The 19,151-nt window shown below is 32.4% G+C and overlaps 1 protein-coding gene across 9 annotated transcripts in view; it reads right to left on the bottom strand.

The window, feature by feature from the left end:
• The window catches only part of LOC140054739 (unconventional myosin-X-like), a 101,786-nt gene that overhangs the window by 77,814 nt on the left and 4,821 nt on the right, over nucleotides 1-19,151 (bottom strand). For all 9 annotated transcript variants that reach the window (XM_072099818.1, XM_072099826.1, XM_072099849.1 and 6 more), the window contains exons 2-3: nucleotides 10,631-10,828; nucleotides 8,777-8,964 (exon numbers count right to left, since the gene is read on the bottom strand). In XM_072099818.1, coding sequence (XP_071955919.1) covers nucleotides 8,777-8,964; nucleotides 10,631-10,759 — 317 coding nt within the window. In that variant the 5' untranslated portion in view covers nucleotides 10,760-10,828. The remainder of the gene's footprint in view (nucleotides 1-8,776; nucleotides 8,965-10,630; nucleotides 10,829-19,151) is intronic.

Here is a 19,151-nt window from a genome sequence, read left to right as displayed (position 1 = left end):
GCCAACCTTGGACACAAATCCATTTTTCTGAACTGTCAATTATTGTGTGAGCATATACATTATGAAATACTTTTTATACAGCATAGAGAAAACAAGTATTTCTAAACTGTGCAAAACTGTACAAACCTACTCCACTCTACTTAATAGGATAATATTATTTTACAGAAAACAGGTTTGAAATTGCTGTTGTTGTTGTTGTGCAAAATAAATTTCACTGCAGCAAACAATCCATAATAAATAATAATATCGAACATTTTCCAAAACTGTCTTCTTCATCTGTAAAGCTCGCTAAAATCCCAATTAGTTTCTAGTTAAAATGGATCATATAAAATAATAATAATTTTTTATTTGCAGCGTATACAATTTTTTTGTGGAAAAACAACATATTTAAGAACGTATGAAAACGTGTTATTAATATTTTAGGTGTCTTTGTTTTAGTACATACTTAACCTGTGATACTGCATTGTATATTATTCATTAATACTATCATGTACAATCTGTGGAAGTAAGAATGGTAGTTCTTCACAGGTTTAGACCAATCACAGATGATTAAAAGATTATTCTTTGTCTTTGGTGATGGTGTAATGTTGTAAACAAAGCGTTTCAACATAGGCTTTATACCATGTGTCTACTATGAATATTATCTTTTAAAAAGCATGTATGTATTAATATTATACAAACAAAACAATATTTGTTCATATACGGCCATACTGCGTTGAAACACTGGTTCTTGTTACTGAAGTTAAGCAACGTTGGACCCAGTTGCGTTCTGGATGGGAGATCATCTGGGATCATGTGGGGTGCTGTATATACCAGAAAGAATGGTGTAATTAATAATATCAGACTAGCATGTGATAGGCATGGGTTCGTGCCTATATGTACCATACTAATTTTATATATAGGCAAGATGCTTTACTCTCATTTCCTCGTCGTTCAGATGGAATGTAAATTTGTTGGTCCTGTGTGCATATAATTCACATTAAAGAATAAGAAAATCCTAAAATATCAATTGTTCTTGTTGATGTTTTCCACTCATTATGAATGAGAGGGAGTGTTATTTGCCACCTATAGTACAAGGGAGTTGGTAAACATTCATTCAGCTGGTCGTGGTGATGTTTTTCCATTATATATTGGTAGCTGTGGAAAAGGTATTTCTGTCCCAATGCATCATCAACTAATAATGTTTTTTACAAAGTTGACCATGGATTCTCATCATCATAAGTACTGATGCTTAACCTTCTATTTACGGTAATGAGTGAAATCAAGAACAACTGCCTTGGCTATTTAATTATAAGACAAAATGGATCTTTATCTATAATATCCTAAAATAAAGGAGTATAATTTAAAGGCTTGTTCGCACTGGATGTGGAAAATTGTAAATTTAACCATGGTAACTTTACCCAAGGCCATTAATAAATTTGCCCATTGTTCACACTTGGAAAACTTCACAATGTTAGTTTTAGTTTACCATTGGTTTGACCAAATTTAAAATGGTAAAAGTCCTGTCCTGCAGTTTACCCGAGTGGACGTTTTAGTCAGCATGTTTAGTTTTATCGAGACCATGATAATTCTACTGCACCCTGATGGATTTGTAGCCAGTGTTTAAATTCGACATTTTTTTTTTCAATTTAGTCAGCGACTGGTTAATTTGACTAAAAGGATTCCAGTGTGAAACCATCCCAATTCAAAACAAAGGATTGACATAATATCTATTCAAATGCACTGATTATGAAAATTGCAATAATGATTTCTTGATTGTAATCTTAACAATATACTATACCTATAGATTCTGGTAATGGCAACAGAAAGAGACTCCTCCCATGTATCCTTTGATATTTTAACATGACATTCAATCAAATCAATCAATCAAACATCTTTATTGAATATATAAACATATAATAAAGCATACTTAATCTGACCTAAAGTGAGATATATATTACATTTAAGTGATTGTAAATATCAAGATAATGACAAAGTGAATAGCCACACAGCTTAAAATGACATAGCACTTGATGTGTTTAATAGTCCACATCCTAATAATAACAAATGACATTTCAAAGTGTTTACACTGTCCATTAAGTTTTAAACCAACAATATTACTCCATGATTAAACAACATGTGTCATGTCATCATGGAGATTAGTATTAAAATGAGAGTGATGTACACGTTCTATGTCTCTTTAATTACAAGCCGACAATCGCACTAAAACTTATGATTGACAAGGTGTTGCATTAATGTGATGTTAAGAAAGTAGCAACCATCCTACTATCAGCCCTGATAACCGATGCTGGTGAATTCCAATAAATTTTTGAATTAAGATTTTCAGATTCCGATACATATTGCACAGCCTCATACTACTAGCACTTTACTGTATTCCCTCAACCATATGCCATCGCATTGCCTGTTATTGTATATGCCCTACAACATATTCCTTGTTGCACACATCCTACTGTAAGCACTAATGTCCATTGTACTATGTTCTCTCGCAGTATGCCTTCACATCGTATCCACTATACTATAATTATTAATAATGTCCTCTGTAGCCAGCATGCCTTTGTACCATATACATCTATTTACTGTATACATAAAGCCCCCAATTGTATGCATTCAAACTGTATGCTCTCGGACCTCAAGCGCCCATATTGCATGTTCTCATATCTTTTGCCCTCATATTGTATGTTATCCTACTGCATACTATGCTTGCACCATTTAAGTCTGGTAAAGTATGCTCTCACATCATGTCATTGTACTGCATGCTCTACTTGTACTGGGATATTCTCGCACCCTCTTACGTACCGGTATGTTATCAATGTATTCTGTTTTGGGCCTACTGTATCTTGCCACAAACAATCTCTCATTGGAATGGCGCTACAATATACAGAATTCATTCATACAACAGCAAGGATCTGGTTGATGTTTACTATTTTCCAATTGACAATGCATAGACAACTTTGGGACTTTATTCCATTTCTATGCATTCATTCTGATCAAGTAAATTTAATGTTTTTTCTTTGGGAGAACAGTTTTATACTGAAGAGGCTACCCAGTATAAAGAATAAAAAAATAAATAATAACATTCTTTAAATCTGTAACTGAATCATTTTTTATTAAAATTTGTGAAAATCTAAGATTGTGCTAAAATAAAGGACTTTGATGAAGTAGTAAATCTTAGGGTATGTTCGGACTCACGGAGTTACGGTGGAGTTATGTAAGCGGCGTACATATTTTTGTGTCTGAACCATGCCGCGGATTAGCATTATGAAGCTGTTACTCCGCGCCAGTGGCGTTAATAACTCTAGCGGAAGAGGGTAGATTTCATAACGCTAATCCAGTGATGCATCAGTGATTTTAACCTTATCTAATGAAAATACACGACCACGATTAGCAGACAACCACTACATACCCGTACCCTATGATATGACAGCGAAATTGTTATGTCAAATGTATTTTCGGGTTCTGATTTTTAAGAACATTAAAGTTGGCGTCAGTAATATGATATCTCATAAATTAAATCAATTAATCAGATAATTGTCCGTGTAACAATTACGTTTTAAATTATTTTGAATTAAAATGCAATTCTACAAGTAGTAAGAACAAATCAGTATAATTGAAGGTAAACATTATATAAATAAAAATTTAAAAAAAACCAATGTAAACGATGTAAACTTTTATGCATTTTTATGAATGTATACATATAGTTCTATCTGCTTTGACCTGATCAGAGTGTTTTAAAACACAAGGCATTGGGTAGACTTGCCCCAAGTCTGTATTATCTTTTTTTTTTATTTATTTGTTTTTATTTCGACCGCGATTTTTGTCTGAAAATACAGACCTGTGAAACACGTATAGAAATCGATTTGCAGACCGCAAACATCTGATAAGAATGACGTAGGTTATCATACCGTATTTGGCTATATGGGGTGGGCGGTATGTAAATATGGATTTCAAATCAAGCAATTATCATTTTGTTTCAAAATGAAAAAGATCGAGTACGTACAGTGCTGATCGAGACTGTTGAAATATAAAATCGTAATGCCAAGTTTTTTGTTTATTAATTGTTTAGTCCTTGGCCTAGGCCTCCCTCGTAGGTCCTACTCAACTCGAACGTATGACCTGCCAAATAAAAGAGCCAATAAAGTAGGCCTACATACCACCACCGGCACACAACAGGGCTACACCACCACACAGAACAGGACAGGGTCTGGGTGGGAATTAAATCAAAATTATCTCCGCGTAATAAATGATCCATTCAATGTTTGATTTGCGGAGAAGCTAGCCTATCATATCAAGACGAGTTTTCATGTTCTTGGGAAAAATCCCATCAAATGTTTACCAGACTACTAGGCATATAAAATAATTTCTAGCCTTCAGAAACTTTCATCAATGTACCCAAGTACCGTACGTAACATAGCGCATGCGCATCATCTTAGTTGTTGAGTCTTTGAAATTCTAAAATATGAATATTAAAACGGTGTACGAGTGAGTAGCCAATCGCATGCAGCTGAAACAAGTAAACCGGATAATCGTATGCACCAAGAATTCTTGGTGTCAAACCACATGACTTGTGCGTGTTTCCCCAGCCGGAGTATCCAAAATCAAGTAGTATACGTATGAAACGCCATATGTGCCAAAATAAATATCTTTTTACTAATATTAAGACAAAACTCCGTCTGGAACACAGACTAGGCATTGGAATGTTGATCGTTGTGTCTAAACACCTTGGCTTTTAACGCCACGGATTACCGTACGCCTTGCGTAGATAACTCCACCGTGACTCCGTGAGTCTGAACATACCTTTAGTAGTGCTAATTACATCATGTCTACACATTTCCTAATGACATAACTTAAATCTTTACATCTCACTTACAACATTATTTTGTTTACATTAACAACATAAGGTGTTGACATTATCCAGTGACATCATGTTCATGTGTGTTTACCATCATTACCACTTTATATCCAACTGTCAATTGGAATGTCACTTTGGATAAATTTACAGATTCAATACATTACAGATGGATTGTATCACATTGTTCTACTGAAGATAAATATTTGTGTGTTATCATTTATCTGTGTTTGATTAAACTAGATGTATTTAGTGTGTCACACATGACACATGGTATATTGAACTCATTTCTTCTTCACAACAAAACAATTGGTTACTTATGCATGGAGAAATGTAGTAAAAAGTATATAGTTGCTAAGTTTCTAGGCCTTCTCCTGATTTCCGAGCCTCCTCTATTTTTTTCTAAATTTTTTACAAATGACAAAAAAAAAATATTCCGATAAAATCGTAACATTCGTTTCGTAGGTTTAGGCCTATAAATGTACAGTGTGGTTTTCTTGAAGTTGAGAATGAATGTAAAGATTCATTTGTTGATGTTTTTGAAGTCAGTTTATTTCAAATTCAAAATGGTAGCATAAATCAATGTCGATGATCTATATTATGTATAGTACTTTTAACAAGTACAGTTAATACATTTTGGCCTTCTTCACTGAAGCCAGGATTTTGAAAGGAAAGGGGGTTGCCAGTTTGGTGAAGTCATATTTTCGGTTGCTTATCTTGTTGTAACTGAATAATTAAGGAAGAAGAACTGGGTGGGGTTTGCCTTAAAGTTAAGACAAAGGCAGCACTATGGACAAAGGGAGTTAATAAAGAAAAGATTATTTATGGCATAGACCTGGCTAGGTATGATTAATCAGGGAAGAGTTAAATTACAATGTAATTTAACTCTTCCCTGGATTAATGTACTTCTTTGCTCTCCTGTTGCTTTCCTGTTTTATTCTAGAAATGCCATTCATACAATTGTTTTTTTTGAAGAATATATCATTTATAAATAAATTAACCTTTAGACAACTCTGAAGTTTGACAATTTTGTAATAATTTAAGTTTAGAGGCCTTCTACTAGTATTATTATTATGTTGTTTCCTTGTTTGTTGTTTTTGTTAAATTGTTGTCAAATCATATAAAGTTGCCATTTCATGTCATCGAAGTCAAACTTGTAATTAAAAACAACAGACATATGGACATTACAATTTAACAAAACATTTGATTTTGTTAAAGACAGTTTCAGATCTATAATTATTTCATAATCTGCTTTTCCTTGTATCAGAGAAACATCAGTCAGTTGCTAATGAATAAATGACCATGAATTGATCTATCTTATCATAATTAGTATTTTGTTTCCTTCTTTGTGGGTGGTAAACATGAACATAGGCCCCGTTTCTGCTGCCAAAAATATACCGTATATATACGGTATATTTTATATACGGTATATTTTTTGGCAGCAGAAATGGGTCTCATAAAAAATATACCGTATATATATGCGGTATATATACCGTATAAATATCCCCATCGTTTGTGGATATTATACGGTATATTCCAAAATATACCGTATATTTCGTACCCCATTTCTGCTGCACTCAAAATATACCGTAAATGTGACCCGACTCGTGACACGAGGTCAAAAACTAACAGAGCGCGACGCGTTTGTTTTGGTTTTTCTGCTGCATTGAAAGTTGAAACACACGTGTAAAAGCAAGCAACAGATCAAAATGTCACTGTGGACCGAACAAATCACTATTTTTGCAATTCAATTGTGGGGGGAAGCGAAGGTTGGGGGGGAGACTGCATGGCAACAGAAGAGATACCGAGATTTTAATTACCATAAATCGAATGTTCTTACACGACAACAACGTGATGTAAAATCATGGTAAAATACTGTATAATAGAAAATGGAAATTAAAACGGCAATATAGGATAATATAGCATAATATAAACTCAATTTGAATAACAGAGTTTATTTATAGTGACATTTCTAGATTGTGCTTGTATGTGCGGTGTAAATTCGTTGCCACTTCTGCTCATTAGATTTAAAATAGAAAGCAATGCTGTCATGTAACCTCACTACACGAGACTCTAGGTCAATCCATACTTCCGTCTCACGAAATGCATTTTGGGTAATGAAAGCCAACTTTTTTACAACCCACCCACGAAGTATGTGCAGCGGAAACGGTGCACGAATTTCATATACGGTATATTTATACGGTATATTTATACGGTATATTTTGGGTTGGCAGCAGAAACGGGCCCATACTAATGATACACTGACCACACACTCTGTATCAACTTTAACAATTAAAGACGATTTGCTGTTATTGTAGGAAACCACTGCAGTCAATTAGTGCTTGTGGTTTTGATTCCAGGTAGTACAGTATATGGAAATACAGTACCATGCTCTATGAAAAAACTTGTATTGATATTATACTAGTTTCTTTACTGTCATATAATATGCATAGGTCTGAATCAGGATATTTTTAGTGTTTTACTTTTAGTGTGAAACAAAATATGATATCAATGATCGTCGTTATTTAATGGTCCACTCTCACTTAGCTGGTAAAAACTAAATTTTTTTTTTTTATGTCTAGGGGCATGTGGCCAAGGACTACCAATAGTATTAAATTAATCATTAGATAGGTAGGTAAACCTCATGATACAGGGGCTATTTGTGAACCACACAGGTTATATCTGTACACCGGACCTACAGTTTATAGTCCTTATCTGAGAAGACTTGTTCCACCACCAGAACTAGGCGCAAGTCGAACTCTGCCGATATTGTTGGCTCTTAAAGTACGGTAAACGGCGCACCTGCCTAAACTGCTCGGCCATTGACTCTACTGAAACAGTATTATAAGAATGGTTAATTTTCTTTGCCACTCCTTGAATGAGAAAGCGAAAGTTCATTATTTTATATATAATTAGATGCTAATTAAAATCTAATACTTAGCAATACTGTACAGTGTTTCCTTTAAATATCTAAATTAACTAAATTAACTAGTATCCATCATCTTTTTATTAACTTACTATCATTATAGTTTCTATTTTAATTTCGAACAAATCTACAAATCTGAGACTGATCATTAAAACAGAAATGCTAAATTTAAATAGTTTAAAGATGATTGGTTGATAAATCAGAGCAAGGCTTTGTGCATTCATCCATATCAACATCAGTTAATTAAGTAAATGCCTCATTATCTGCATGGCTGTCTAATTTGGGCAAATGCAAAGCATGCTCCTTTGAGACAATATTGGAAATGTAATAATTTTTCATTCATCACATTAGGGCGTGTTAAAGTATTTGTAGACATGGATATCGACTAAAGTACTCACTAGATTAAGGGACCCAAACTATGGAATGACTTCTCTACAAAAATAAAACTTTCTGTTACTTTTAAAACATTAGTAAAATACTACTCACTATCCATCTGAATACTGTACTTAATCATCTTTTTATCATGCTTATATTGTATTTATTTTATTTTTATTGTTTTTGTTTTAGATTTTCTTTTATTGGGGAGGCGTTTATTTGAATAAATACGGTAAGTGATAGATGGTTTTATTCGTCTGACTGCTAAACTTCATCCTGACATTGGTGTTATTTCAACAAAGGAAAACAATTATGAATGAGAACACCCTAAGAATAGATGGTATGGCCTATAAACACTGCCACTCAACCACACACCCAATCCATTCATTCATGGCAGCTCAAAATAAAGGGAAGGCGGAAATTGCAAACAACTGCAAAACACAGGTTTTTTTTTAGACAGCTCTTCCCTACTGTAGGATAACAATCCTATATTCTGGTATGGTAAGCTAGACACAAAAAAGACAAATTCACATAATGGCTTATATCATTTTAATGTTATTTGGAAGTGTGTGCTAAATTAAATGGTTATAGGTGTGCCTTCTTCAGTATAAAGGAAATGCGGAACTCACCTGATAAGAACACACTGATTTGCTGTTTGTTTCCACATTGAATAATATGCGTCGTTTGCTATGGCGTAGATGTGCGGAGGTAGATCACCAATGTGTCGTTTATCGTACGCTTCCATTACTTCAAAATCATACAGGTTTGGAATGGTCTTGTATGGATTAACTGCTGCCAATATGGAACCAATGTATGTCTGAAAAAAAAAAATAAATATAAATACATTTGACATTTGTTAGGCCTAATCTATGTTTTGGTTGTTTGGTCATTATAGCTTGGTTAAATTTTTGTTGATATCCTAACTGCTAAGTCAATAGTTTTTGGTTATCAGTTATTGAAAATTTGTCCTGTTTCAATCAATCAATCAATCAAAGTAACATTTATTTCTCTTCTTCTCTTTCATAGAATATAAAAATTAACAGTAAATATGATTAAAATAAGAGGGGCAACATTCCAAAAAAGCAAAGCTTGTATAAGGCAGCCCAAAGCGAAGCTTGTATAAGGCAGCCCAAAGCGAAGCTTGTATAAGGCAGCCCAAAACGAAGCTTGTATAAGGCACCCCAAGAGTTGCCAAGAAATTGTTCATTCACAATTTAGCAGCCATTTCAATGGAAAAAGAAAATAATGGATACAAATGGTGTTGTAGTGTACTAGTACTTCAAGAGAAAATTTAAGGATTATGTAGACCTGGATATTCAGATGGCATCCAGGAAGAATTCAGGTTTGACCCACCAGTTTATTAAGCTAGGTTAAGGTGGGTGAAATGTGGGTGTCCCCGCACATCTCAATCCAACACAATCACATGTACAGATACAATATTTAAAGTCGTTTACTTTTGTACCATGTTTATAATAATCAATTACACCATAATCCTAGACTTTTCATTAGTGACAATAATTGAAAGAAAATTGATTTGCTTTCACCTATGCTGGGTTTAATGGCCAAAAGCCTTGTAAATTGATTGCATTCCATTATCTCTGATACCAAGGCTAAATCTTTCAGCATAAATTTACAAATGCCTCAAAAGTGGTTATTGCATTTATGAATGAGATGTGTGGAATTACAATTCTTCTCATGTCATGAAGATGTGGAACAGTATAAATTAAGAAAATCTGTGCAAATAAGACCAAATATGGTAGACTTTATGCAATCTTCCTGCTGTACTATATAACCAAGTACAAGGACATCAAGTTAAGCTCAGCCCTTCATTTCACCATTTTTAGACCCTAGTCCCCTTATTTTAAAATCCTGGATCAGTTACTGAGGACACTTGAGGTTACGTTTAAATCGAAATGGAGATTCTGTAATGATGCTTACAATACTGATGCCATTGATAATGATGTAGATGATGGTAAATAAATATGATTGCTGTTTAAGCATAGTATTATAATTTAATAAAGAAGAGAGAAAATCCGTGAATTTTGATCAAATACAGTACATTAATTGTGACAATGTATTGTATTTGTTAAGCAAGATTTAAACAACACTGTATTATATTTCTTCATCATAATAGTCATAACAATACAATTATGAATGTTGCTGATACCATTTTATCTGAAGTTAAATTGAACTCGAAAAGTGTATCAAACCTACTAGTAACACATGAAAAAAAAATACAGACATAATTCAAAAGAAAATTACATAAAGTATTATGCAGATTCTAATTTAATTGTAGAATGTTGAGTTAAATTAGATGGCGGTTTTAATTATACACAAAGAATTTCCTGGATCTCCAGTAATTAATATTAAAAAATATCCATAATTAATATTTAAACCACCCAGTGGAATATCGAACCTACTATCTCCAGATCACAGAACTAAACCATACTCCTAGACCATCAAAGTAAACCAGTTTCACTTACATAAATCTGATCTGCTTCAAATCGTTGCCGGATATTTTCCAGAATGCTTTCAACATTGAGGTCTTGTAGTTTGGCCATATCCGACAGGCCTGCCTGTGGCGCCTGCAATATTTTTACAGTTTCGGCCATTTTGATTTAGGAAATGCAAGTCACTTCGAAGCAGAAAATGGAATGTAGTTATAATATTCCGTCATGTATCTGAAAGAAATAATTTAAAAGTTTGTTATTAATAACATAATTATTAAATGTAATTATTTAAATTATGGCTATGAGAGTGCTCACTGGCTAGGGGCCCCGGAACTTATAGGGGCCCCTAAGAAAGGAGAAAAAAGATTAAAAGGGTAAAAATTGCAGAAGCCTTCAGCATTAAAAGGTCATTTAGAGTGACTAAACGAGGGCCTCAGGCCTCTGCATTGCGCCACTGGTTAGATTGTATAATTTTCAACATAGCACACACTCTGAAACCTCCGAGTATCTTAGTTTTGTACCGTTTTATTTTTCTCAACCCAGTTACCCTCACATCTATAAGCTATGCCTACATCCTTTTGCTACAGTATGAATGCCTGCTATTAAGCAAAACCTTAGAATCATTAAGGCCCAAGGAACTCGGACATTTATAATAAGAAGATATTTAAATATTGCAGGTGTTTTCAACAGGTTTCTAGTCCTGGCTTGTACTGTACAGTACAACCAGAAACTTTTGTAACATAAAACTTTCGCAAATCATTTACATTGGCATTTTTTTAGTGTTTGAAAAATAAAGTATTTTAAAGTAAATACTGCAACAAGATCGCGTCAGTCCATCATGGGCATGACGTTTGTGTACTAATAACACAGAAAAAAAATAGACATAATTCAAAAGAAAATTACATAAAGTATTATAATCTGATTTAATTGAGTTAAATTGGTTAGTGGTTTTATACACAAAGGATTTCCTGGATCTACATTAATTAATATTCGTATTAATATTTATATAAACACAGACAATTCATTCTATTAAAATTGACCAGAAATCACTAGACAGCCAGCATTTCATACCCCAGGCTTGAAACAGAGAGATAAAGACTATATAGAATTTATTTTCTGAATGGTTCTACTGTATACTAATTGAGAAGGAATTTCTTACTCAATTTTTACTATGATTTAATTTATCTAATACTAGAACAAATATAAAAAAAAACATCAGTCAGTATAATGATTGTAGTTCAGTTTCATTGATATTTTATTATATTTATTAAATTAGAAATAATTGTTTGCTCGCTGAATACAAACATAGTTTATGCCTTAAATTTACACTTATTTTATTTTTTATTTTATTTTATTCAATTTTCAGGCACAAAAATACCTGACAACAAGACAGCGGTGCATACCCTGAGGATTGCCATGACTGCACTTGAACAATCAAAATACAAAGATATAAAAATTAAAAAATTGCGAGGCATCAAATTGAACAATCATTAAAATTCAATCTAAAAAATATATATATATATAAATATTATTAAATATACAGATAAAAATGATTGTTTAAAGATAAAAAAAAAAAAGTTTAAAGTTGCCTGACATAAGACTGGAGAGCTGTCACAAATGTGTTAAAACTAAATCAAGAATGTTCTCTAATATACAGTAATTAGGAATCTCTTGCCATACACAGGGAAAATTAGTGTACAATGAATATTTAAAAGACTTTAATATAATTTAAGGTATTTCCACAGTGGAATTAAAAATAAGTATACATACAATTTTACATTTGTTACTATTATGATTTATACACATTTACAATGTTGTCTTGAATGATAAAAAAAATTACTATTTATGTCAATTAACTAGTGGCATTGTTTTATTTATATCACACATGTTTGCAAACTGATAATGCATTGTTTTCAAACATTACAACTTGTTGATTGTACTGTATCTGTCTAGGAAATAACAGGGTATACCTCCTGCTGTACTTACTGCATTCCTAGCATATCTACACATAATATTACACAAAGATTATTATAAACGTACATACAAACAAAGTACTATACTGGTAGTAGCCTTAAATGCATAGTGGGCAAGTACAATGCATGTACAGTTGAATTCATTGTCATTTTTTTAATAAACAAGGATGCTCTCAATAAAGAGATGTTTGCGGACACATTTTATTGACCGGGTACATCAACTTGTTTTCACAGATAGTCAGTATATATACTGGTTTATTTCTAGCATCTAAAGTCCTATGTGAATATCCAGTAACAATGCACTGAGGCATCTACTGTATACCATCATGTTGCAAGCACATCTGTGAGAAAGGGTTTAAACTGAAGTGTACAGTGTTGCAGTAAATGAAAATGATTATATTACATCAGTTGAATGAAAAAGGATACTGTAGGCTCTAGCTGGGGTTATTTCATGTCTTAGAAACCTGCACGTTCAGAGGTTAAATCTGATGGTTGGGTTAGGGGAAAAACATGAGGGTAATTCCCTATTCTTTTTGAACATTTTTTTTAAGGGTTATTGGCCTTAACCTTATACTCTATATGGAAATGTCTGCATGTGACCACCTGGAACATGAGTGCCAATTGTTTTTTGTGTATTATACAAATTAATTTTGTCCTATTAAATTTACATTTTCCTCTTTTAACATTTGATACCATTAAACGTTTTAATATAAACATTTATAATACATTAATGAACTCATAGTCTCCAGTTGTTCCTGTTGCAGAATGAACTTTAACATAGATGAATGTAATCAATTACTTTCACTCAAACATATAAATGTAGTTATTATATTACTAAAATTAGACGCTTATAGTTTATATATAACTTTAATAGAATCAAAATGTGTCTATCTTCAAATCATCTCACTTCACCTGGTTCTCTACTGTAGGTTTTCTCAATTTCAAAACATCATTATCAGGGTATTCATCTGTCTAAAGTGGTGTTGGTAGTCTGCTTTACCTGGATAAACCGACATTGGCCTATTTCTCTGAACTCCCAACAACCCAATTACTATACATAAACATCCCTATCACACAATAGTACATTCAATGAACCCTGGAGGGAGCATCTCAACACACAACCATAAGTTTTGCAGACATGGTTCTGAATGAAGAGATGCTAACAAGGAATAGAAATCGTGTCTATCTGTATAAACCAACATTGACCAACAAATACATACAGATTGCAACATAACATTCATAACATAATCAAAAGTAAAGCAGTAGTATTATTAGTTTTATTTATTTGGTTGTTCTCTGAATTTTATTTTTGTTGAGCGTATCAGTTTCACCAGAAAGATTTGTTAATACCTTTTACGACATATGCTTTCGACTATTCTCCAGTTTGTTCTGTTAGGGAAAGATTTTGTACAGTAGGTGAGGAAATGTTTATCCTTGTAGATCTTTAGAATATTCTAATCACATCTTGGTTTCATTGGTATTTTGTTTTGTTTTATTTCTCGACATTTTATTTAGTTGTTTGTGATAGTGAAAGGCGATAGGAAAGGCAAAAATATTATAAATATAATCATAAACTTAAGAGAACAATGTATCAGGAGTTCAATACAATATTTAAACAATTAAAATGTACAGTAATATTTGATTTGTTGTATTATTGTAGCTTATCAATGAATTTAGAGTGATTCACTGAATAAACACAAATATCAAAAGTTTGTACACTGTTGTAAAACAACACTCATACAGCACATTCACATGTCTTGGGTAGCTACTGATCTGTTGATTGGCTAAAATAAGTGGTCCATTTAATATGTGAACGGCTGCTCAATTTTTGACAGACTCTCATCATTATGGATTCTGGATCCTTCCCTGAATGCAATGTAATAATTGTCTACCATAACTGCTGATATTAGAAATTCATTTCTTCTAGGCAAAAGTTGGATACATTTTAAAGATATTTAAAGAAATTATTTAAGAATTATATAATTTTATTATGAATTTATTTTCATTTCTGTACGTTTTACTTTTTTATTGGAGTGGCACATCTAATTGGCTGTTTCTCTCTAATAAAATAATTTAAAAAAAATAAATAAAACCAAACAATTTGACAAAATTTATATTCAATGCATAGGAATAGATTTCCATTGATGAGAACTGATGAGTACAACCATTAAGCAACTTAGGCCTACTGTAATTACTCCAAGATACAACATGACTAATTAATGTTTTCAGGAGTGGGAGTAACAGTTAGTAACCTAGTGGGCGTACTGTAGTATCAAATCATCAATCCATAAATAATTATTACAGAACCTGTAATACTCTAAATTTCTTAAATCTATGAGATATTGGAAAAAGTAATCCCTTGAAGGTTTGTGACTTATTCTGTTTTTTCAAAACTAACTGTCGAATCTTCTAAAAAAGTGAATTCAGAGGTAGATAACTGACCAATCTTTATTTGAAAGTTTCACAATAAATTATATATAACTAAATTTTCACAATGGTTCTTGTCAAGTATTCCATGTTGAGTCATCTTAACGACGATTAATTTACACAGACGAGCGGTAAAGGTATGTGGAAAAAAGCATATCCCACGTAGGATCTGTATCTATCCTCAGCTTGTCTGCTCCGCGCTTTGTGTAAATGTTCATAAGGAATAACTTATTCTACAGTATATTGTTATTAGCGTTACAATTATATCAGTTGGTGATCAGTGGCTGTAATGTACTAATACACCGGGGTAACCCCCTACTCGTCTCAAAAGATGTACTAGGTTCTTTAAAGTGCACACGAGCTAGATGTGTACACTGGACCTACGGTTTATAGTCCTTCTCCGAGAAGACTCGTTCTACCACCAGAACCATGGAGTGAGTGAGCCTCGAACCCCTACCGATGTTATGGCTACGTAATTACGGTTCCAGTGTTTTAACCGCTCAGCCACTCAATCACTGACCAATTGGCCTTTATTAGACTATTATTATCCTGTTGGTATATCAAAATTAGCTATACCACAGTATTAAAGGCTCCCCTAATAATAAAATTTGCAACAAAAAAATGGACTTGAAACTTAACAATTTTCAATACAAAAGCATCAGGTACTACTGTATGATTGAGTAAACACCCCACTAAATAGGGCAACAACATCCAATGTGATGTATGTTTATTTAGCAAGTAACAAACAAGCATATATGAAAAGTAGGCATAGAATTTAATTTGCTGTTGATTAAATATTCTACCTGACTAGCTTTGTTATATAATTCAGGAAATATACAACACTCAGTACATAAGTAGTTTAGTGTAGAATTCTATTAAAATATGATTGATGTATGTTCAGTGAAGGAATTTCTGGATACATAATTATATCATGAATCATAATAACATTGGATGCAAATGTTACACAGTGAGTCATCGTATGAAAATACTCAAATATTAATTTATCTTTCAAGAGCAGCACAGGCCTACAGTGCTAGTAATAGTATTTAAAGCTACTTACTTTACACTATCACTACTGTACATCACTCTATAAACAACTCTACTTTTTTATTTTCTTAAACATCACCATGCAAAAGGGTACATCATGCTTTCTAAACTGTACAAAATTCATACTATAAACTTCCAACTATCTCGATTTCTCCAGCAGTCTCCCTAATTTTCATCTAATATCCTCAAAATTTTGGTTTTAGCTTAAACAAATTTTTCAAACCCTGAATTCTGTTTTTTAGAAAAATTATTGTTTTATAAATAATTACATTTAATTAGTTGCTAGAATATGTGAAGACGCATTAAATCTGTTAAAAACGTGCCAAATCTGGTTAACAATTTAAACCCCCGAAATTGTTGGGTGTTGGAACGTCTGAATATGTAGGCTGGTAATGGTTAAGAAACACTCATTTTTTCATTCACAATTTAGTACCACGAGGTATGCGATGCATACATTCTCTACTTGGATAACCATGGACAGTGTTGTTGATGTCTTTTAGGTTGCCTCCCATCTTTCAAAAGAAAATGAACTTGTCTCTCTTATGGATAAATTTTCCCATTTCTAAAAGCATACAATAGATCTGTACTAATGTAACAGGCTTTAGTACCATCCGGTTTTGATCAAAGTAGCAAGAGTAAGTTGGTTCAAAGAAGGAGTTTGTTTGGCAATTTACAACCGTACGTCATACTGTACATGAAGAACATATACAGTATACTTTCAACCTCCAACCTATTATCAAAAGTAGGTCTATTGACCTAAATTACTGTAGTTTGAGCCCCACGTCAAGATTCTACAGCATTTCACTTCTTCCTCTATATAATACTATGTTAGACATAGAGAGTGAAGTTGAGTGTCACTGTTGCAAAATAATGTAAGAGGTAATAGGTTCCAGTCCAGTGGCCCTCTACAAGGACCCTATTCTCTAAATCCTTGATTTACAGTACACATCTTTAATCTAGCTGGTAACTAGAAAATACCAAATAATGTAAGCAGGACATTGCCCTTGCCCTGTGTTGCACCTTTTACTGACTTTTATGGATATTACTTGTAACCCGGAACTTAGACAGGAAGAAATAGATCCACACAACATAGTAATCCAAGGGCTTGACTTCTACCACAGACTGCTTTAGAGGCTTTAAAAACCATTTGAACATTTGGTTTGTAATACAAGTTTAACTTTTAGCTATAAATTCAGAAGATTATTTTAATCTATACTAAGAAAATGTGTTGCTAATTAATGTAATATAATGGATAGGTTTCTATACGATCACGATCAGAAGACTTTAAGTTTGATTAATTCTTGGTTGATTTTTTTCACACTTTTAATTATAGTGTGAAGAACAAATTAACAACTAAACAAATCTTGTTGAAAACATTTGGATTTAACACGACAACTGAAATATTTTAAATATTAAATCTGTTCTAATTTTTTAATAAGGGAAGTTTAAGTTCAAATATTTAGCTTGGACTAAAATAGTAATTGTTGAATTGGCAGGACATTTTGGACGTGGTAAACAATTAAAAACAAAGGGAACAAAAGCTAACAGACACCTCTATAATAATACAAAGTTTATAACATGGTAGAATCATAGGGAGGTAAGCATAAAATATTTTAGGTATTTTTTTGGGTGTAAAATGGTAACATACTGTACATGTAATCACATAAAGCTCCATAAATGCCCCCTAGAGATACAACACCAATCATATCAAAAAGTAATAAAATACAGTAAAAATTATATAAACATGATCGTTTGAAAAAAAACAACATCCTGGAGCATTTATTCTAAATAATTTTCTATGGGAGGTGTTTATTTGAGGGAAAATTGATTAAAAAGCAGGGAGTTTATTCAAATAAATACGGTATTGTGAATAGAAAACACAGATGTACAGTACTGTATAGGTGTAATACTCTTACAAATTTAATATGACCTGATTTAATTTTTTAGCAATCGTTTTAACCTTCATGAAAGGAAGAATTTTAACAGCTTGGAATTCAAAAGGAAATAATATATTAAAAATGATATAATTATCATTGTTTTTTTTTTTTTATATTGACATTTTTCCTATACTGTATTTCCAAGTATACTAAGAATTGAAAATGAGAAACAATCGATATTTAAATTTAAAAAACAGATTGGTTAATATACCGGTATAAATAACTTTGAAATGTATTAACGTCATTTCTATAGTTCAACAGTTTTTCCTATATTTCCAAGTACTGTATACATTGAGACTGAGAAACAATGCAATCATTGATAGACAAAAATAAAAGCACTATCAAATTGGTTAATATTTACCGGTATGTACATATATAAATATTGGAACGTATTATTAATGTCATTCGTATAGTTCAACAGTTTTTCCTATATTTCCAAGAACTGTATACATTGAGACTGAGAAACAATTGATAAATAATGTTTAGACAAAACAAAAATTGGTTTTAATCTATTGGTTGTTTATCCATAAAAGGAAGTTGCAAATGAAATTATACATACAAAAGACACAACATGAATGTTAAAATGAATGAAATTAAAATTAATGATATTGGAAATATCATTTAATCTCTGTAGAAAATACCCATTCCCTATCATATAATAGTAGTTACTTAATAAATTAGTGAAATTTTAATCATGATACGTGATTATAACATCGAAGTTGCTGGTAGAAATCACAGTTAAATGTCAAAAAGCTAGCCTGGAAACTGATGGCACTATAAATACTGTAGCCTTAAGCTGGTTTTAGTGTTTTTCTAGCTCAAAGTGTCACAAAGTACAGGCAGTCATTGATGTTGACTACAGGTATTTTAATACACAGATAAGTTTGTGCCTAAAGACTTAAAAGGGGTCTTAAAAAGTCAGATTCCCAAAGGCAAAATAGATCTTGATAGCTGTTTATAATAACACTTAATGAAAGAATATTGAAATTGTATTGTGAAAACAACATACAATGTACACAGAATTGTAAAAGAATAAATAAACACTTTGGTGTTTCATTTTTTAATACTTTCTAAAATAAAGGTTGATGAACATGTATAGCATAAGACTGGCGTGGCTATACACAAGGCATACTGTAGGATAATGCATGGATTCAAAAGATAAGGTTTTTA

This window comes from Antedon mediterranea, chromosome 1 (genome assembly GCF_964355755.1).
Source record: "Antedon mediterranea chromosome 1, ecAntMedi1.1, whole genome shotgun sequence".
NCBI lineage: Eukaryota > Metazoa > Echinodermata > Crinoidea > Comatulida > Antedonidae > Antedon > Antedon mediterranea.
Note: the sequence above shows the minus strand (reverse complement) of the source record. Positions and strands in the feature narration are given on the sequence as shown.